This window comes from Thalassophryne amazonica, chromosome 1 (assembly GCF_902500255.1).
Source record: "Thalassophryne amazonica chromosome 1, fThaAma1.1, whole genome shotgun sequence".
Taxonomy (NCBI): Eukaryota; Metazoa; Chordata; class Actinopteri; order Batrachoidiformes; family Batrachoididae; genus Thalassophryne; species Thalassophryne amazonica.
The window spans coordinates 70,515,615-70,538,308 of NC_047103.1; the positions used below are offsets into that span (position 1 = coordinate 70,515,615).

General features: G+C 39.6%; 1 protein-coding gene across 2 annotated transcripts in view; it reads right to left on the reverse strand.

Moving 5' to 3' along the window:
* Positions 1–1,021: 1,021 nt before the first annotated feature.
* Positions 1,022–22,694, reverse strand: part of rnpc3 (RNA-binding region (RNP1, RRM) containing 3) — a 65,811-nt gene continuing 44,138 nt past the window's right edge. The window contains exons 11-16 of one of the 2 annotated variants that reach the window (XM_034171588.1): positions 16,080–16,265; positions 15,649–15,743; positions 15,357–15,415; positions 6,575–6,707; positions 2,322–2,391; positions 1,022–1,079 (exon numbers count right to left, since the gene is read on the reverse strand). In XM_034171588.1, coding sequence (XP_034027479.1) covers positions 2,326–2,391; positions 6,575–6,707; positions 15,357–15,415; positions 15,649–15,743; positions 16,080–16,265 — 539 coding nt within the window. In that variant the 3' untranslated portion in view covers positions 1,022–1,079; positions 2,322–2,325. Of the gene's footprint in view, positions 1,080–1,219; positions 1,342–2,321; positions 2,392–6,574; positions 6,708–15,356; positions 15,416–15,648; positions 15,744–16,079; positions 16,266–22,694 lie in introns of those variants that run through there. The other variant, XM_034171582.1, reaches the window with a different exon arrangement.

Below are 22,694 nucleotides of genomic sequence, written 5' to 3' on the forward strand. Positions count from 1 at the left end.
TGAGAAAAATCTCTTCTTGCTTTTTAAAGTAAACTGTTTTGTTTTTGGGTTTTTTTTAATCTCACACCAAAACACATCTTTACTTTATTGATTAACCATGCCATAGCCCTACTATGGCTGCAGTGCTTCATGATGGCACTACAAGGGCAGAGTCAGTTATCGTGGTCTATTTTTGTTCTTCGGGGGACGTTTTTTTTTTTTTTGTCTTTTATGACTGAAAATTCATAACTGTGTTTTGTTTATTTAAATCAAAATAGTTGGACAGCATTTTTCAACAATGCAAGGCTGTGTACGATATTGAATAAAACAGAACTGTCCCAGCAGAATACTCATGTAAATTCCACATTAGTGTCACTTTGTGTAAGCAAACAAGTGAGACAGCGCTAAAATGTATAGACACAACTGTGCCATTATGTACACCTGATGCATTGCAGAAATGCTGCTGCTTTTACCATTTACCTCACAACAGCAAAAGTGGAAGGAATGATTTCAAACTCTACTTCTGAGCAGTCACTCAACACAGCAATTCCAATTTTTCATACTTTTTTGTTTTTTAGATGTTTTAAAGATCAGAGAGAAGACAAACTTTAATTTCGCTGATTGACATGCTCCCAGCACACCTCCAGTATTGCTTACACCTGAAGCAGACAAAACCCAATTTGATTTCCAAATCTTCAGATATGATGTGTGTTGAGGGGAGAGGTTCAGCCTCCAAGGTTTACTCTCCATAATCACACAGATGGGTCTGGTGAGGGATTGTAAAGGTAAACTAAGCCAGTCCCAGTAATTTCACAGGCTGCAGTCTGTTTGGTTTGCTGTCTCTGGTTGTTCTATGGTGTTGACAGCCCACCATCTGCTGCACAGCCAATCTAGATCTGCTATACCGTCCCCAGTCTGTTTCCACTTGCTTGTCTTTACCTCAAGCTTGGGACTGAAGCAGATCAGTTATGATAGTTAGATTGAACTGCACATGAAAATGATGACATGCTTCAAGCTGTGACAAAACACAACAAAAAATATATCGTCTTAAAATAGTTTTATTTTACAATAAAATAAAGATGACATCTGATGACCATCACCTGAAATTGAATGAAACAAAGTGGAAAATAATGTCAATTACATTTCAGAAAGTCAGAAATAGAAACAACAAATTGGCTTCACAAACAGATGACAAATACTGATTTGAATTTGAACTATAACAAAGGGTCTGCTGTTTAACGTTTAGCTGAGCAACTACACATAACCCGATTACTTTTATTGATTTTTTTCGCCTCAAAGGATATGCCAGAATAAGGATACAAATGGTTCTGCTGGGCCACAATATGAATGAAGCGTTGATATCTTGAATAAATAAAGTGTAAAAGGTAAGAATGTTACAATGATAATGCGGTATGTACTCAGTGACCACAAAATAAGACACTTGTTTTGAGAAAAATTTCACAGACTAATGCCCTTGCTGGTACTACTAACCTGCCGATTTTTTTTTTTTTTTTTTTTTACCATGGAGTCGACAGCAGATTTAAATGGTTTGCCCCTCTGGTGCCGAAATTAAAACAAGCACACCAGTGCAACTTTAGCAAATAAATGCCACATTAACTGCATGCATATTTTGTTTTAATCTAAATATTGTATATATATATATATATATATATATATTGTCAGACATTACAGTAATATTGCTGGGTACACTTGTGCACAAGTTTGTTTTATACTCTTTCAGGGTTACAATTACAGATAATTTTTATTACTATTCCATACATATATACATACATATATATATATATATATATATATATATATATATATATACATATATAGAGAGAAACACTTTCACATTCATTTGAATGGAAAAGTGCCCCAACGTGCCCAAAGTGTTCTTGGGTCAAAGGGCATTTCCTTGATTTTACCATACTTTAAATTCTTCCCCTTTTAAGTTACTTTTTAATATAATGCACATGTGTTGCACATCAAAATGTTCAGACTAATCTCAGCTTTCTGAATGAGATATAGTTGTTGAGAACACTGCAAATAATATCATTTTGCTTGAAAGATGAAAATATGAAATAGGAATAAAATAAAGCCTACACATCTTTTTCCACAATGATGAAGACTACACAAAAATAGTGTTTCCAGGTCGACCTGGCAAAGCTTTCAAAGTTGATGAGCCTTTATTGATGCATGTGAAATAAAGGCACCAGTAGTACTTATTACAGTACTGATGAATATTTTTGTGGCCACTGAGTAGCTAATATAAGCCTTATTGATGAATCAATACTTTAGCAGTATTCTTAATATTTGAGTGTATTTACAGTCTGTCTCACCTGTTCAGCGTTTTGTTCCTCTCTTGGTCTCTGTGTTATCTTGCTTGGGTCTTGCCGACCTGGCAAATTGCTGTCAATTAAGAGTTAAGGCATAAAATTTTCATTTCACAGATTCAGCTGACTTATTATTATTAATGATTCTAATTAGTTTTGTTTTCTAAGAGAAAAGGTTGCTCTGATATCAAAATTGATATCCTGTAAAATCAACATTACTTTCCACAATCATCAGAAAACTCCCATTCAGGGGAGGTGAAGGGAGTTGTGGCGATTGAAGGGGGTCACCTCCCCTCAGATGATGGTGTAGTGGTTAAGTGTTGGGCTTCAAACCAGAGGATCCTTGGTTCAAAACCCAGCCAGACAGGAAAATCAATAAGGGCCCTTGGGTAAGGTCCTTTTGAATGGCAACAGCCTGACATCAGTCTTTGTGTGAAAATGAGGCATAATTGTAAAGCGCTTTGAGCTGCTGATGTAGATGGGACAGCGCTATATAAATGCAGTCCATTTAACCATTCATAAAGCTGTATTTCACACAGTTCCTTCTGCACAAATCTATAGCAGTTACATCTTTTTCTAAAGAAAAGTGGTGTGAAACATGGCTGAAACCAGATGTTCATATGCCACTGAATGAAGCCTAGATGTCTGGATATGCTAAACAAGCAAGGCAAGGTGGAGAGAGTTTATTCTTTTGTCATACAAAATTGTTATCACCCTTATATTTTATGTACACATTTTAAAATATGGTCAGAAAAAAGTGCAAACAAAGAATTTTGTTTCATCAAAATATTTTTATAAATGTGAAGTGTTATTTGGCAACCAGAAAACAAAATGCAAATAAATAAATAAATAAATAATTGTGGAATAAAGTGTATGCCGGTGTTGCAGACCGAACGGTCCCCCCTAAAAATCAGTCTGCCCTGCCTTCACTGCACATGCATCATTTTGGGCCACAGCAGCACGTCTGAGATGGAGTCTCTTCACCCAAAGTAATTAAATGGATTAATGGGATTATTAACCATCAGATGATAAAGGTAAAACCTCTTGAATCATTCTAAAGTCAGTTTTAAGCAGAAACTAGGCTGTTTTAAGGAGAAACTCTGCGAAATTCCATGACACTTTGAAATGACTGACGTGCAGTGCATGCATCAGCTAGCAGCTCATTTAGCTGCAGCGCTCTGATCGCTTCCTCCACCTTTTATGATGAAATAACGCTGAAAATATATGGAAATGATTGTTATACAAAGCTTCAGATATCTGTCACTGAGATAGATGATGACTGGAGTGCAGTTTTAAGCAGAAACGAGGTGTTAATCCGTGAACCATGTCATCACCGCGTCATCAGGGGGACCAATTTTTAGGGGGACCGTTTGATCGGCAACACCATACACAATTATTGGCACCCTTTGATTAATTTATAGTAAAAATAACTTTTACAGTTAGTTTTCATCAAGACAAACCATAAGATGGATACATAAAATTTCCAAGTCACTGAATACATTTTACATTCCATCAATCTTGAAGAAATACAAACAGTATGGTACTGTATGCTAAATCTGTCCGGGTGAGGCAGTTCTCAAAAACTGAGTGACTGTGCAAGAAGGAAATGAGTGAGGAAAGCCACCAAGACACTCATGGCAACTCTGAAGTGGTAGTCTGCTGTGGCTGTGACTGGAGAAATTTTGCATAATGCAACTTTTGTCAATTCCTATAAAAGATGAGGGAAACAGCCAGTGCTATAAATAGCTTTCATCTGTGTGAGCCAATCAGAAACGCTTAGTTCAAAGAGCTCTCAGCCACTCTACTGGAGTAACTCGCTGCTGATTACAGCCTCCTTTTCTGCCCAAGCAGAGGAGGTGAGCATCAGCCAAGAGCAAGTGTCAGTGCTCTCAGACCATTACTTAAACAAAAAAACCCTAAAGCAACACAGACTGTCCTTTTTATTGCCTGAAAATCACCATAACCTTATTCAACATTTTACTGACCCAGAACAATGGAACCCAACAGCAGTCCAATGTACTCTCCACATGAAACTAACATTAACAAATACATTTTGGTGGTCGACCCATGAATCATTGTCTCACCTCTGTCACCTTCCTTTTTACCTGAATTACAGTTTCTTGCAAGATAAAAGGGTGGTGGCCAAGTGGTTAGTGCACTTGTTTTCAGTGTGGAAGGTTCCCGGTTCGAACCCCACCCCTGCCGGTTTCTCTGTGTAATGTGGAGTTGCATCAGGAAGGGTATCCGGCGTAAACGTCTGTCCATTCAACACACAGAGCCACCTCGGCTCTGCTGTGGCGAGTCCGAGTGAAAACAAGGGAGCAGCTGAAGGGACTTACTTGCAAGATGAAAAAGAATTTTCATTATGTGTTCATTCTTTGAACTCAAAGCTTTCTGTCCTTCTGCTAAGCTAATTGGATATACGTAGAATAGACATTAAACCACCATCAAAATCAATAGGCTTTTTCCACCAGACAAGTTCAAAAGTTGAGCTGCAATTATTCATGTTTTGAGAATAAACAGCAGGTGGTGTTTCTGAGTAGCCAGAAATTACTCATCCTCCTGAAGGCATTGAAAACAGAAACCAACAAACCATCTGTGATAAAGGCTAACGGCCCGGTCACATGGCACACGGCGTTAGCTGAACGAAGGAAACAAAAAAGGCACCAAGGCTCAAATCATTGAGAAAAAGTGGGGAAATGAGCAGGCACTTCTCCCATCACCGAAAAGCCTGCATGTGCAGAGCGCATAAAAGAACGTAAACATTTCTGCAGTGAGTCTATGCTATTCACCACAGATTTACTAGACAGGGTCGAGCTGTACAACAGGCCTGCCCCTAGCGGACCACAGCCACGCCATCTTGAAAGGTTGACGCACTATAGCGGCCTTGCGCTCTTGGTGGAAAATGCATGCTCTGCGCTTGTAATCACTGTCCATTCTGTGGCCAATTTCTCCGCCGTTATTTACATTTAAGAAGTGAAAACTTGTGCTTAGGTTAATTCAGATAGGTAGATTCAATTTCTGATCAAATGCACCACACTACACCACTACACCACATTATTTGTCTGATCATAAAGATTCCTGCAAGGTATAGTTTGGACTGTCTGAGATTGAATGTTATACAGTTATGGGGCAAAAACTGAAAAATGGTGACAAAGGTCAATTTCAGTTTGTACAGGGTTTGAAAGTTAAAGTTGCTCTAACTTTGGTAAAACGTGGTGCAAATGATTGGTTAAGCTAATAGGATTAATAAATGGAATCCTTACAAATTTAGCAATTTCTGTGGATTAACAAAAACTGAAATACATTTATTCAGCACAGAATAGATTTTGTTTAGGGAGAAAGGTGCAGGTGAGCCTTTCCCAATGGCCTGGACTACCAAAAGCATTATTTTTGGCATGTGCACAAATTATACCAGGGAAAAGAATTGTGTGTTCAATGCACACAATAACATTTTGAGTGCTTTATATATGCACCTTTTTAGTCAGGTCTTTCAGGTGTAAAGTGCCTGCCCTGGTGGCACTTGTTTGGGATTTCAACACTAGAAACATACATTTCCACCTCACTAATTCTTTATGGAAGTCCGATGGACTTTAGCCATGCGTGAGTGCGTCACTAGGGTTTCTCTTTTCTTTTGGTTGTTGCTATTTTTCTTGTGTGCAAATGTGTGTCCCTGTGCTCCTCTCTGTCTGTAGTAACATTTATGTAACACCACACAATACATATTGGGATGTAACATAAGAAATATGGTATCACTGAATTGTTGAACAAGCTTGAAATTCTGCAATATGGTCTCAAATCACCAAGCAGCCTATTCCAACTGCAGCTGTTCCATATATTGCCATATGGCATGCGTTTTCTCTGTGATCCAACACACATTCATGTCACACCATCATGTGGGGTACAGCCAGCTTTATAGAGGCTATATTACAAGACACATGCCAAGTCAGATGACCTTACTTTTTAGATCATGAGGTCATCCAATGCAGAATTTTACACAGAGCTGGACAGGGGATTTGCTGGTTGACAGCTTCTCATTAAAAAAATGGAAGTTCCAAAGTGTGTCATCATCTCCTGTGTAATTCCTTGTTGCCCATGTCCATGACCAATCCAAGCAGATGTAATTTAGACACAGAGTCTGACACCATGTTGAATGAGTGCAGAACTACTGCATAGATATTAGGCCTTTTGTTTGATAACCTGATTTGTAACAATACTCAAACTCTTGTTCCAGCTTGTGAGAGAAGACAAAAGGATACAACAATGAGGGGTTTGTCATAGAGAACGTAGCCATTGGTGTCCCGCAGAGCTTTTTCTGCACTCTGCTCACTAGGGAGTCCGATGAAGGCCTGTCCTTTCATTCGCCCCTCCTTCATTAACACAATGTCAAACCTGAGGAGAGGAACAAAAAAGATAACATCAGTATTAGTTCTGGCTTGTGGCAGGTTAACATTATACTGTAGTCTTTTGGTATCAGGAAGAAAGTTATCCTAGTTTATCTGCATATACAGTAAAACAGCAGCTCTCAGTAATACAACCCCAGTTCCAATGAAGTTGGCACGTTGTGTAAAATGTAAATAAAAACAGAATACGATTTGCAAATCCTCTTCAACCTATATTCAATTGAATACACCACAAAGACAAGATATTTAATGTTCAAACTGATAAACTTTGTTTTTGTGCAAATATTTGCTCATTTTGAAATGGATGCCTGCAACACATTTCAAAAAAGCTGGGACAGTGGTATTTGTTGAAGCTTTGTAAGTGGAATTCTTTCCCATTCTTGCTTGATGTACGACTTCAGTTGTTCAACAGTCCAGGGTCTCTGTTGTCGTATTTTGTGCTTCACACATTGTCAATGAGCGACAGGTCTGGACTGCAGGCAGGCCAGTCTAGTACCCGCACTCTTTACGAAGCCACACTGTTGTAACACGTGCAGAATGTGGCTTCGCATTGTCTTGCAGAAATAAGCAGGGACGTCCCTGAAAAAAACGTTACTTGGATGGCAGCATGTGTTGCTCCAAATCCTGGATTTACCTTTCAGCATTGATGGTGCCATCACAGATGTTTAAGGTGCCCATGCCATGGGCACTAACACACCCCCATACCGTCACAGATGCTGGCTTTTGAACTTTGCGCTGGTAACAATCTGGATAGTCTTTGTCCTCTTTTGTCTGGAGGACACAACGTCCATGATTTCCAAAAACAATTAGAAATGTGGACTCATCAGACCACAGCACACTTTTGCACTTAGCGTCTGTCCATTTCAAATGAACTCGGGCTGAGAGAAGGCGGCAGCATTTCTGGATGTTGTTGATGCATGGCTTTCACTTTGCATGGTAGAGTTTTAATTTGCACTTGTAGATGTAGCGACGAACTGTGTTAACTGACAGTGGTTTTCTGAAGTGTTCCTGAACCCACGCGGTAAGATCCTTTACACAATGATGTTGGTTTTTAATGCAGTGCCGCCTGAGGGATCGAAGGTCATGGGCATTCCATGTTGGTTTTCGGCCTTGCTGCTTATGTGTAGAAAGTTCTCCAGATTCTCTGAATCTTCTGATTATATTATGGCCTGTAGATGATGGAATCCCTAAATTCCTTGCAATTCAATGTTGAGAAACATTGTTCTTAAACTGTTGGACTATTTTTTCATGCAGTTGTTCACAAAGTGGTGATCCTCACCCCATCTTTGCTTGTGAATGGCTGAGCCTTTTGGAGATGCTCCTTTTATACCCAATAATGACACTCAAAATTAGTGTCCTCAGTTCCCAAATGCTTATTGAGTGTTGTTAGAAGGAAAGGTGATGTGACACCTTTCCTTTTTTGAAACATGTTGCAGGCATCCATTTCAAAATTACCAAATATTTGTACAAAAACAATAACGTTTTTCAGTTTGAACATTAAATATCTTGTTTTTGAGGTGTATTCAAATTAATATACGAGGTCTGTGAGAAAAGTATCCGACCTTTTTATTTTTTTCAAAAACCATATGGATTTGAATCACGTGTGATTGCATCAGCCAAGCTTGAACCTTCGTGCGCATGCATGAGTTTTTTCACGCCTGTCGGTTGCGTCATTCACCTGTGAGCAGGCTTTGTGTGAGCACTGGTCCACCCCTCTTGTCGTTTTTTTATTGCGAATAAATGTCTGAACGATTTGGAGCTTTGCTGAATCAATTTTTTTTCTAGAAACTGTGAGAGACCTCCAGGTGGACACGTTCGGAAAATTAATATGGCTTTCAGGGACGATTTTATGGGGATTACACAGATTAAGGAGTGATCCAGACGGTTTAAAGACCGCCCACAACTGCGTTGCTTTGCGCCATGCGGCTCCACCACGACGCGCAGAACTCCGCTCCTCTTTCCATGACAAAAACTCCTGTAACAGTGGAATGTGCCGTTCATTTCTAAACTGGACGCTGTCTTGATCCGGTATGTCATCTGACTAGCACAGGAATTGTGAAAAGACGTGGACATCAGCACTTTTTCGGCACATTGAGACAGACGTGCGGAGGAGTTCCAACACGGAGATGGTTTTGTGCCATGTAATGAACGGCTCCGTGGCGCGTCCCTCCGCTTTTCTTTCCATGAAAAAAACTCCTGTAACAGTGGAATGTGCCGAAAAAGTGCTGATGTCCACGCCTTCTGCCTTTTTGTGAAAGTCAGATGACGTCCCGGATCAACAAAGCCTTCACGTTGGAAATGATCTGGTTGTTTCAGCGGGGTGTGAGCCTGTCGATTGGCACTTGGAGCGCATCGCCCTCTCAGCAGTTGTGGGTGGTCTTTAAACCGTCTGGATCACTCCTTAATCTGTGTAATCCCCATAAAATCGTCCCTGAAAGCCATATTAATTTTCCGAACGGTGTCCACCTGGAGGTCTCTTACAGTTTCTGGAAAAAAATTGATGCAGCAAAGCTCCAAATCATTCAGACATTTATTCGCAATAAAAAAACGACGAGAGGGGTAGACCAATGCTCACAGGCGAATGACGCAACCGACAGGTGTGAAAAAACTCACGCATGCGCACGAAGGTTCAAGCTTGGCTGATGCAATCACACGTGATTCAAATCCATATGGTTTTTGAAAAAAATAAAAAGGTCGGATACTTTTCTTACAGACCTTGTAGATTGAAAAGGATTTGCAAATCATTGTATTCTGTTTTTATTTACATTTTACACAACGTCCCAACTTAATTGGAATTGGGGTTGTATTTCAATCAAGAATTTACATGTTTTTTGTGCATCCAACTGCTTTATGGGCTTGACATTTTGAAACAAAAGTAAATTACAACTGGAAAGCTGGGGCAGTTCTTCCGTTGAAAAATAATTGTAATCAGACCCTGAAGACCCAATTGGAAGTAAATAGTTAGGTTTCGTTTTCATAGAAAGGGCCTGGATATATGTCATTTCCTGATAAAGCTGGAGTGCCAGGAAGCATATTGAAATTGAGACGATTATTAGAATTTTGATGGGGACCAAAGTAATTTTGTTTGTTATTGTAAATATAAACGATTCCCAAAATATTAGTCTGAACGTGATTAAAATTTGTCCGTATCGAAGCAAATTCTGAATTATTGGCACATGCCAAAAATTCGAAAGCCAGGACGCCATCGGGGTGACGTCACAGGTCACGTTGGGGGGGGGGGGTTCACTGCTAGCTGCGATGCACGCTGGGATAGAAATTTAAAACTGAAGAAGGCAAGATGGAGGAGAGAGACGGTAGAAGTGGAAGAAAGTGAGGAAGACCGGCGATATACACAGAAAGAGCAAAGAAAAGACATCATTTGGAGCGAGAGAAAAGGAGAAGATCAACGACGGTGAACACTGGGAACCAAAGAGATCGTTGGGAACAACTGCGACAGAAGACTGGCGATCGAACTCACAAGGAATTTGCAGTGCTGCTTTTGGACAGGTGAGTTGCCTGGTGACTGGTGTCTGACGGTGTACAGTTATGGTTACTATCTGAGTCTGTTATCTGATTATCTGAGTTATTAAGATTACTCAGCGCAGACACACTTCCAGCTTGAATTCGTCTGCAGGTTTTGACATTCGCTGGGGCGAAATACACTATGGATTGCCCTCAAATTATGTATGTTCCCACGAATTCAAAATTCCCCTAAAATTTTAATGGGTTCTAAATATGATGTAGTTAATATATATTAAACTTCAGACTATATTTTATCTATTGAAGATTGCCGATATTCCAGCTTTAAAAGTAGACAACAGACTGACTCATATACTTTGATCTGCTGAGTTAAAAAATGGCGGTTGCCAAGTTGTATCTTTACTCCTTCACCCCTAATTTGCATTAAACAACATGGCTGCCTGTTTTTAATCAAATGGTCTACAAGTTTGCTTGTTTTGGCTCTATGAAATAAAACTTCTATTTCCATGTATTTTGACCTGCTTCATTAAATTCATGCTAGCAAGCTGTATCTCTACTCCTTTACCCCATAATTAGCATAAAACAACATGGCCACCTAATTTATCAAATTATCCACAATTGCTTTTTTTTGCTCCAGAAAAGAAAATGAAACTTCTATTTCCATGTATTTTGACCTGCTGACTTCAAAAATTGCAGTTGGCAAGCTGTATCTTCACCCCCTTCACCCCCAAATTGAATAAAACGGAAAGACCTCCTGTTGTATTTATTAGTCTGCTTAGGTGTACTCCAGAAATAAAATGAAAAAAAAAAAAAAATTCAAGTATTTTGGTGAGATTAACTGCTAAATAACTATATTAAAACTGTACATGTAATCCTTTATCCCAAATCTGCATAATCAAGATTAGTACTTTCAGCATTGTTTTGCCTCCAGTTAATATGAAAATCATATATAACACTGGTCAACATGATTTTTCTTGCATGGAGTTTTGCAACAGATTTTCAGTCATTTGGGGGTGCTGAATCTAAATCCAATCACATTTTTGAGACATGAATACTTATTTCTTGTATCACGCATTGAAGCAAAAGCTGCAGTCTCGCACACCTCTTCAGCACCATAAACGACATTACAGCTCTTGTTCACATTTTCCAGTCAGGCTGGGATTTGAACCAAGGATCCTCTGGTCTCAAGCCCAATGCTTAACCACTTGACCATCACATCCTCAATACAAACAAACGTGTGGAAAATTTGATAAAACAGGGGGCTATGTTATTTTATCCAAATTAGGGTGTGAAGCAATAAAGATATACGAGGGCTGTCAATAAAGTATAGGTCCTTTTTATTTTTTTTCAAAAACTATATGGATTTCATTCATATGTTTTTACGTCAGACACGCTTGAACCCTCGTGCGCATGCGTGACTTTTTCCATGCCTGTCGGTGACGTCATTCGCCTGTGAGCACTCCTTGTGGGAGGAGTCGTCCAGCCCCTCGTCGGAATTCCTTTGTCTGAGAAGTTGCTGAGAGACTGGCGCTTTGTTTGATCAAAATTTTTTCTAAACCTGTGAGACACATCGAAGTGGACACGGTTCGAAAAATTAAGCTGGTTTTCAGTGAAAATTTTAACGGCTGATGAGAGATTTTGAGGTGATACTGTCGCTTTAAGGACTTCCCACAGTGCGAGACGTCGTGCAGCGCTCTCAGGCACCGTTGTCGGCCTGTTTCAAGCTGAAAACCTCCACATTTCAGGCTCTATTGATCCAGGACGTCGTGCGAGAACAGAGAAGTTTCAGAAGAAGTCGGTTTCAGCATTTTATCCGGATATTCCACTGTTAAAGGAGATTTTTTTAATGAAAGACGTGCGGACGGATTGCAGCGTCGGCTCGCAGCCGCCGCGACGCTCCACCACAGAAAAAACACCTCTGCTGGAAGCCTTAAGGACAAGTTGGAACATGTCCAGCTGTTAAACAATTTCTCATATACTCACTCCACTGAAAGCCATCAAAAGCCGCCTGGATTTTACAAATGGTTATCAACACGGAGGTGTTTTTCCTGTGCCACCGCACTTTATTGACAGACCTCGTAACTTGGTAACAGTATTTTTTTTTTTTTAATTCAGCAGGACAAAACTGCATAAGAATCCCCCTGTTACATTCATTTAAAGAAAATGCCTTTTAAAGAAAATGCCTTTTCTGAAATGGAAACTAACTATAAAATGGTTTCCTGCTAACATACAGCAACATTACACGAGTTACAGCCAAAGCAGGAAGCCTGAATTTTCAACTGAAAATTATGAAGTTTAACTTCAGATAATTGTTCACAAAGCTAATAAAAGGTAAGGTTGGTAAGGTTAGATTTTACTTGTGTGACGCGCCTTGAGGCAGCTTTGTTGTGATTTGGTGCTATATATGAAATAAATTGAAATATAAAGATTATGGAATTCATGTCAATGCTTCTGTGCACTGATAGCCATTTACATGAGCTCAACTACTGAAACACTGATTCTGCCTTAAAGTTAAATTGCATCATGTCAATTAAGAAAAAAATGAGTGAATTAATAAATTCTTGTATGAAACACGTTTTTGCCATAAAGTGTATCTGACCTGCCTGATTAGCAATAATATATATATATATATATATATATATATATATATATATATATATATATATATATATATATATATATTTTTTTTTTTTTTTTTACAGAAATGGACAATCATATTTTCCATTGAATCGTGATTCAAGCATGTCACAATGGTAATTATAACGTACCCTTTTTGAGACAATGTTTTACATCAGGTAAAATATTTGAAGAATCATGCCAGTGTGATACTTTATTTATAACAAGTGGTCTTTGGTAGAAATATCATCTTGTACAGCACTTTCCATGTCCTGTACTCCCCGAAGCTTGTATTGTGTAGTCTGCAAACAATAAACTGAGAAATTTGGACTGAATTCAAACCAACCAGTCATTTTGTGCATGAACACAACTACAACCATTAACTGGTACAAAATGCTGTAGTGTTTGAAATCAAAATCTGAAATATTGTGGCTGTTATGGCATATTAGAAAAGTTCAGAAATTACTCAAAAACTTTGTTATGCAGATTATTTCTACTCTTGTAGATAATTTAATCATTTTCAATTGACCAAGCAAGTGTGATAACCTTCAAATACACTCAACAAAAATATAAACGCAACACTTTTGGTTTTGCTCCCATTTTGTATGAGATGAACTCAAAGATCTAAAACTTTTTCCACATACACAATATCACCATTTCCCTCAAATATTGTTCACAAACCAGTCTAAATCTGTGATAGTAAGCACTTCTCCTTTGCTGAGATAATCCATCCCACCTCACAGGTGTGCCATACCTAGATGCTGATTAGACACCATGATTAGTGCACAGGTGTGCCTTAGACTGTCCACAATAAAAGGCCACTCTAAAAGGTGCACTTTTGTTTATTGGGGGGAGATACCAGTCAGTATCTGGTGTGACCACCATTTGCCTCATGCAGTGCAACACATCTCCTTTGCATAGAGTTGATCAGGTTGTCAATTGTGGACTGTGGAATGTTGGTTCACTCCTCTTCAATGGCTGTGCGAAGTTGCTGGATATTGGCAGAAACTGGTACACGCTGTCGTATACGCTGGTCCAGAGCATCCCAAACATGCTCAATGGGTGACATGTCCGGTGAGTATGCCGGCCATGCAAGAACTGGGACATTTTCAGCTTCCAAGAATTGTGTACAGATCCTTGCAACATGGGGCCGTGCATTATCCTGCTGCAACATGAGGTGATGTTCTTGGATGTATGGCACAACAATGGGCCTCAGGATCTCGTCACGCTATCTCTGTGCATTTAAAATGCCATCAATAAAATGCACCTGTGTTCTTCGTCCATAACAGACGCCTGCCCATACCATAACCCCACCGCCACCATGGGCCACTCGATCCACAACACTGACATCAGAAAACCGCTCACCCACACAATGCCACACACACACTGTCTGCCATCTGCCCTGGACATTGTGAACCGGGATTCATCCGTGAAGAGAACACCTCTCCAATGTGCCAAACGCCAGCGAATGTGAGCATTTGCCCACTCAAGTCGGTTACAACGACAAACTGGAGTCAGGTCGAGACCCCGATGAGGACGACGAGCATGCAGATGAGCTTCCCTGAGACGGTTTCTGACAGTTTGTGCAGAAACCCTTTGGTTATGCAAACTGACTGTTTCAGCAGCTGTCCGAGTGGCTGGTCTCAGACGATCTTGGAGGTGAACATGCTGGATGTGGAGGTCCGGGGCTGGTGTGGTTACACGTGGTCTGCGGTTGTGAGGCTGGTTGGATGTACTGCCAAATTCTCTGAAACGCCTTTGGAGACAGCTTATGGTAGAGAAATGAACATTCAATACATGAGCAACAGCTCTGGTTGACATTCCTGTTGTCAGCATGCCAATTGCATGCTCCCTCAAATCTTGCGACATCTGTGGCATTGTGCTGTGTGATAAAACTGCACCTTTCAGAGTGGCCTTTTATTGTGGACAGTCTAAGGCACACCTGTGCACTAATCATGGTGTCTAATCAGCATCTTGATATGGCACACCTGTGAGGTGGGATGGATTATCTCAGCAAAGGAGAAGCGCTCACTATCAGATTTAGACTGGTTTGTGAACAATATTTGAGGGAAATGGTGATATTGTGTATGTGGAAAAAGTTTTAGATCTTTGAGTTCATCTCATACAAAATGGGAGCAAAACCAAAAGTGTTGCGTTTATATTTTTGTTGAGTGTAGCAAATAAAAGCATTGACCTTACAGCAGTTTTTCCAATAGTGGCAATTTTCACTTTTTAACCCATATCTGGGCTCAGTGTCTGGCCTTACACTCAACATAAGTGTTGTTTGATGACTCAGGTGAAATATTCACTTGAAGTACTGCTGATGCATGGTCATAAAATGTCCCTCATGATCTCTGTGTCAGGTTAGATTCTTATTAATAACATAATATGCAGTCAGCATGAATTACTAAAAACTCTCAAGAGAAAGTGACAAATTGCTAGAGACAAAAATAGCTCATGAAGACAAGTTGGACTTAGGTGCTTGGCATCTTCTCTACCAAACACCTGAATCGTTTACTGTCAACAACAAAACACAACATACATGTTTCTCTCAGCTTCTGATGAAGGGTTGATATATCTCCCATATATGTACTTCAGATCCTGTAAAACAGAAACACTTAGAGAATTCTAGCATTTGATTACTGTAACACTGCAGCATTAGCAAATGTGGCAAAATTTGGCATTTTATGCACAAAATTGAGTTTGAATTAATTTAATAATATAATTATGATGGTTAACCATTCATATAAAAAACAAAGTCTAATACTAATATATGAGTAAAATACACAATCAGAAAAAAAGTTAAGTAGCTCAAGCGCTATAAATGCACCTACTTTCTCTTCCACTTGCTTAGCAATATTCTTCACGTACAGTCTACAGGTTGGCTCACCCGGTTCATAACTTTTAAACAGAGACATCCTTTTTATCTCTGATGAAAGAGAAAAACAGAAAAGACTTGATGCAAAATGCATTTCAAAATCAGTCACAAGAGAATCACAGTAGTAGATGCTTGCAATCAAACTCAGTATCATCTACGCAGTATGTTTTATTTAAGACACAATGAACTGAACGGGGCTCAGAGGTGGACAGTTACAATAAAGCACTGATTACGTTTCCATAAGAAAATTTGTCCTCTACTTCTAACCAATTCTAAATGCACTATGAGTTGCTGAGGCAATGATGGAGTAATCATATAAACTAACACTAAATCTTTGGCCACATAAGGAGATGATAGAAAAACACTCCAGAATTTGGATAGTTTTACCATCTCGAGACAGCCGTCCTTTCTCAAGTTCTTTCCTTGAGATAACATCCGACATGAGATCTTGCTCTTCATCGCTGTGCTCCTCGGCCTGTTGGGATGCCTGGGTGCTGGGATAGAGTTTTCCAAAACCTTCAACTTCTGCCACCATGTTCACACTGCCAGGCACATGCTCCATTTCATACATTTCTGACAATGCAGAGGATATTCAAAGAACAAAACTGTGCATGAAAAATGGTTTGTCAATGGAAAAATGCATGAACAATAGTTTGTTAGGAAATAAACTTTGAGACATTCAGAGTACACAACCAGCAAATATCAGAAGCAACAAAAGTGGATTTTATGCTACAAACCACGGACTGCATTTTAGTGGGAAATTTACTTAATTGCTTTATGGTACAAAAAAAGAGGGTTGCACAAACAGAAGTATCTGGCAGTACAGTTGCTGAATAATTTACACAAAGACTGTCGACATGTCAACAATATTCCGAAGTTAATATGACTACGGCATATTATATTATCATTTGAATAAGACACTGCCACGTAAACAGAATTTTCTGATCGACATTTTTCAGAGTGTAAGTCATTGGGCTTTTTTTTCCTTTACTTTTTTACTAGTTTGGGAGGTCCCGCGACTTACATACTGAAACACATTTCTTATTAATGATAATTTGAATGCCTATTTATATAGGATTTTACTAAGTATCAAACACTAAACAAAATAAACTAATCATAAAAGATTAAATGCCAATAATGACGAGTGCTCAGAGAGCACAATATCCCCTGCTGGCAAATGCTGCTTTGGTACAAGTGCTTGCTACATTTTGATAACATTTCAAGGAATGCGATAGTTGATTTCAGAATGCAGACACCAACTCTTGAAACTGGTAGTAGCGAGGTTTGTTAATCAAGGTCCACAATGCTGCCAAAATGTGTCCATCTTGTGCAATATTACAATATGAGTATTACCAACCTATAACAAGGAACTGTACCAAGATTTCCAAAATTCCTACTAAAAAATGTGAGAGGAATTGATTTCAGAATTCACTCATGAAACTGATAGAGTCTAGATTTGTTATTCAAGGGCCACAACTGGTAAAATGGGCCCAACTCAAACAATATGATAATGTGTACAACAATGACTTGTACCAGTTTTCACTAAATTTCTCCTAAAAGTGTGAGAGGAGTTGATTTCAGAATGCTTCTACCTTTTTTTGGGGAGAGAGGGTGAGATGGACAGCCAGTGGGACAGACAGACAGTGAGGGATAAAAGTATTCTACTCCAGTGCAAAAAAAATTCTAAATTAAAGCACTCATACCCATGAAAAAGGGTACGAATTATATCCTGGTGTGATTTATGTTCTGGAAAATATTGTATCCTGACCTGAATAATGCTGTATCCAAAGCAAATAATAATCATATTTAAAATCTGTGGATTATTCCAATCTAAGCTACATCATGAAAGCACACTATAGATGTGTATCTATATAATAAAATCCAAGTGGTGTCTGAGTGCATACATGCGTTTGGTTTTCATCATGGAGACACCAAGGAGAGCTGTCATTTGCCGTTTGGTATGTTTATGTATTTTGGGTTAAGGATGAACACTGCAAAAACAGAAAGTTGGTAGGACTAATATTTTTGGAAAAATTAGCAATATTATTTAATTGACACCTCATGGGCCATGTGTGGCTCAGCTGCCTTTAGTATGGACATGTTTAATTTTGCATATACAGTGGTCCCTCGCTATAATGCAGTTCACCTTTTGCGACCTCGCAGTTTTGCGGATTTTTTTTGTGCAATTTTACATGCTCTTTTTTTCTTTTCTTTTTTTACAGTGCATTTGTGTTCTTCGTACTTATCAGGCGGGCCGGTCACGGCACCGGTCGACATCACCGCGATTGCTCTCATTGCCTCCGATGCACTTACTGAGTCTGTGGGCTCGGTAAACGCAGCAGCGAGCCACTCACACCGCCCTCCTGTCTGCTGTGTGGAGCTGCGCCAAATCTGGCAACAGATCCAGAGACTACGCTCGCTGTTTTGATGCAGCTGTTGACCGCAGCCGCAGAGCTCCGTGGCCACCGAGAGAGGACTTGGATTCTTTGTGGGTCCCGCATCCGTACCTCCAGAGGCAGTGAGCGAAGGGAGAGTTCTGCGTGTGTCTGTTTATAATCTTCTTGCCCAGAAGAAAAAAGAGAGTGTTTACACAGGAGAGAAAAGTGAGAAAATGTTAATGCCTGTTTGAGAACAGTGTATAAAGTGTGTAGTGAGGGGTTTTACAGCCTTAAAACATCTATAATAATTGCAAAAAATAGCGCTGACGACTTCGCGGATTTCGCTTATCGCGGGTTATTTTTAGGATGTAACTCCCGCGGTAAACGAGGGACCACTGTACACAAATATATTGTTTGTACCCATTCATTTGGTCGTGTGAAGGTTAGTGATACTGAAACAGAGTGATTCTAGTCTTTCGGTATTGTTTTATATAAAAATACTTCTGTACTTTTCACAGAAAAGTACTTTTAAAAAATGCCAACCAATGATGAAGCTTTGCAGGAAGGAGGATTACATAAATAATACTGAGCAAGTCACTGAACTTTAGTTCATTTTCCATCATCTATGCACAACATTCTGGCTATGTGTATGCTTCTGTGACCACAATCCAGCATTCAGTTTCCTCAATACTGCGGTCAGCAGTGATTAGAAAAGGCCAAGGTATCACCTGTGTATCACCTGGCTGCAGCTGGGAGATGGCTACTTTTGAGAGGTGGGGATGGACTGGTGGTCTGCTTGGCTGGTTGCCCATCAGGAACCAGGCCAGTTCTCTTGTGTGATGGATTCAGTGATAGTTGGCACCAGGGCTTGCTCCCAGACCTGACCTAAGCCTGTACTGCAGGTAAAGAGACTCCAGGGGCCTCATGTACAAAGCGTGCGTACGCACAAAAACCAAGTGTACGTCTGTCTCCATGTCCACTTGCAGATGTATGAAAAGTAACTTGAGTGTGAAAATGTGAGGTGCGTCACGCAAACAACCAGGTTGGCGTATGCCGTTTCTACAGCTGCTGTTCCACTGTGGACATATAAAAGTGATGTTGGGAACTGTTAACAGTGTGAAAACAAGAAGACATGAGAGTGATGTGCACATCAGCGACACACTGATGAACATTTAACACACCCACGTGTTTGCAACTATATGGATGGATATAAAAGCACACGCAAAGTAATGCATAAAAAGGCACTAACAGTGGCTGCATTAGAGGACCTTGCAAACAGTGCAATCCGACGTGTGCGTATATTCAGGGAACACAAGGATTTACTTCCAAATAAGGATAATTGGCTCATGAACCGATTTCGATTACCCGGGGGTTGTCTGTGCGCACACAGGTGCTGACCATGCTGGGCTTCCTGGAAACAGGGCCATTCCACTGTGAGCTGGCTGATCGGTCAGGAGTGTGCCAGTCAACCTTGAGCTGAGCCGCAATCATCCAAATGTCATCAGGTACATTCAATCAAATTTTATTTCAGACACTCCATATAAAAATAAAAAAACACAAGACAATATATAAAAATTGAGAGTATATGCTCTCTGAACACTATAGTCCATACAGACACATTCTCCAGTGTCTCAATAACAAGAGGTGTATCTGATGCTGCTCTTTTGTTTCATTATTAAAACAACAATTATTTCATTTTTGGAGTCCTCCAGTCGCAATAAAAATTTGTACACACACAGCATCATCACAGCATTTAGAGTGGGAACAACAACTGGCTGGCACTAGTTCAGCAAGGGACCCTCAACAGGATCTGTAGTGCATCATTATATGCCACTTATAACTTCTGCATCTTGGCCTTACTATAACTGCACCACAAGTGGGCAGTATACAGTTGTGTACAATAGGCTTTAAACAAAGCAACCTTAACAAAATCTGAACACATGTGGAACTTACGTGCCACCATGTTGACTTGTGCATACAGTTTACAATACTGTCTCTGTATAACATCGTTATCATATAGGTCATTTTTAATAATATGACCAAGATATTTGCCCTTGTCCACAACAGTTAATATATTATCTGACAGTGTGAAGAGGGGAAATGTCTTTGTTCTATCCTCCTTTGTCCTAACAACCATTACCTCGGTCTTTTTTGGGTTAAACTTAATGTCAAATTGTTGACCATATTCTGTGCAAACTCTGAGCAACTGCTGCAGTGATGATGACTAAATCATCGGCATAAAGTAGATGGTTAAGGAGCCGGTCTCCCACCATACAGCCAGTTTTACAGTCTTTAAGTCTTTTTGAAAGCTCATCCATGTACAGGTTGAAAAGCACAGGGGACAAAATCCCACCCTGTCTAACCCCGTTTATCACTAGGAAAGGATCTGATGTTGTATTTCCCCATCTTATTTGCATGGTTTGATTTATATTCCAGAAATGCAGTCCTCGAATCAAATAAGGAGGAACCCCTCGGTCTTAAATTTTCATAAATAATTTTCATAAATAATAATTAATTAATGTGGTCAAAAGCCTTAGAAGCATCCAAGAAACACAAAAACATAGTGGGGTTCTGTCTACTGCATTTTCTTACTGCCTCTTGCAAAGTATAGACACATATCACTGCCGTGTTTACTTCTGAAAACAAATTGTTCATCAGAGGTGACTACATATTGTTCAAGTTCATCTAAAAGGATTCTTTCTAAAACTTTTGACAACACACTTGCTAGTGCAATGGGCCTATAGTTTTCTATACGAGATATGTTTCCTGTTTTATCTTTAATTACTGGAACCAGTAAAACTGACAGCATAGAGCTGGGCAGTGTACCATGCACTAACATTCCAGAAAAACACAGGGCAAGTAAAACAGACACTCTATGAGACACAAACTTCACATGTTCAGCTGCGATCTGATCAGGACCACAAGATTTACTTACAACCCAATCGCACCGCTGACTTCCTCAGGCCTAATAACCACATTATCATAGGGAATAGAATCAATATTGAAGTCCTCACTTTTAACACAATTGAAGAGGTCACTGTAATGCTTCCTCCACAGTTCAACAATGTTCACTGTCCCAGTAACCCCATCAATACTTGAGGGCAAGGGTATTTTGCTAGCAGTAATAATCTTGACTTCTTTCCAAAAATCTTTAACATCAGTTTGTAGTAGCTTTTTGGCTAAGGAGTTTGCTCTCAAAGTGTGTTCACTTCTCCTAATAAAACACACACCATATTTAAACTGTGAGAGAGCCTGCTTTTTAAGCTCACATACAGGGCCATGCCTTGATTTACCTAGGGCAGCCCAGTTTTTAAAGGCTTCCCTGGCACACTGATGAAGAGCACTAACATGTTCATTCCATTCTGGTCTAACACAGTTTATTTTTTCTGTTACACAGTGGTTTACTAGCCTCCTTTAGTCTGGACACTATATCATTGTACATTGTACATAAATCATTTTTGTGTTTAGTGTTATTACAGTTAACATTATCACACAGTAAAGCATCAAATGGGATTTGAACATCCCCTAGATGTTTTTCAGTCAATAGATAATACTTCAATATGTCATTTTCTCTAAGCCTTTTCCAGTCAACACCTTCATTATTAGAACGGACAGCTTTAGAGGTCAGCTCAGGTAAAGTCTCTACATTTAGCAAGATAGATACAGGCATGTGGTCTGTTGTTACCATACCATAAATGATCTCAACATTCTCTATACTTTCATGAGCATCTGCCGTATACATGCAGTGGTCAAGCCATGATGTTGTATTCCAGGCCTCGCTAACATAAGGGTAGCTGTCAGTTGGCAATAGAATCTTACTAGACAGAATTAGCTTGTTATCTTGACAAAACCGAATCAAATGTTGGCCAAATAGAGACTTTACATCAGAAATGTCTGCATTCAAATCCCCCATTACATATATGCAAGTATATTTACATTCCTCAATAAAAGAGCCAATAAAGCAAGTCTTTGTAAACAGACATCCTCATTGCTACAACATTCATAAGGTGTATATATATTCAGAATTATGAAAACATTATTATTATGGGTAACTGTGATAGCAATGCACCAATCGACCCCCAACCTAATCACAGTGATTACTGGATCAAGCTTTAAATGCCACATTATGGCCACACCACCAGATATTCTGCCATGCACTATTCCCAAGCTCAGATCTATTATAAACTCCCCTGCCCCATGGAAGTTACTACTAACAGAGTTCAGCTTGTCAAGTTCCTGTTTAGGAAGGAAAGTTTCTTGTATACATAGAATGTCCATATCTTCTAAAGGTTTATCAACAACGAGGCGACACGCCTTGTCAGCTGCGCTTTGTCCCATACACAGGCCACGTGTTATAAGACACAACCCTCATTAAAAACTGTCTTGTTTCATTTATTTAATCACATCCCCAAGCACATTCACAGCGGCTCTGGGTTTGCGCACCTCATAGAAGTGGTGCATAAAAGCACCTTCTGGCCACAAATCTGGGAATATATTTCCTTCACACTGTTGCACTCTGCAGTTACTTTGAATGAACTATAGCGGCACTGTGTAGTGTCTATTTTCAGGCAAGTTACTTTGCGACCAAGCTTATCTTGCAGATAGTTTCCCAAAGAGTCTGCAT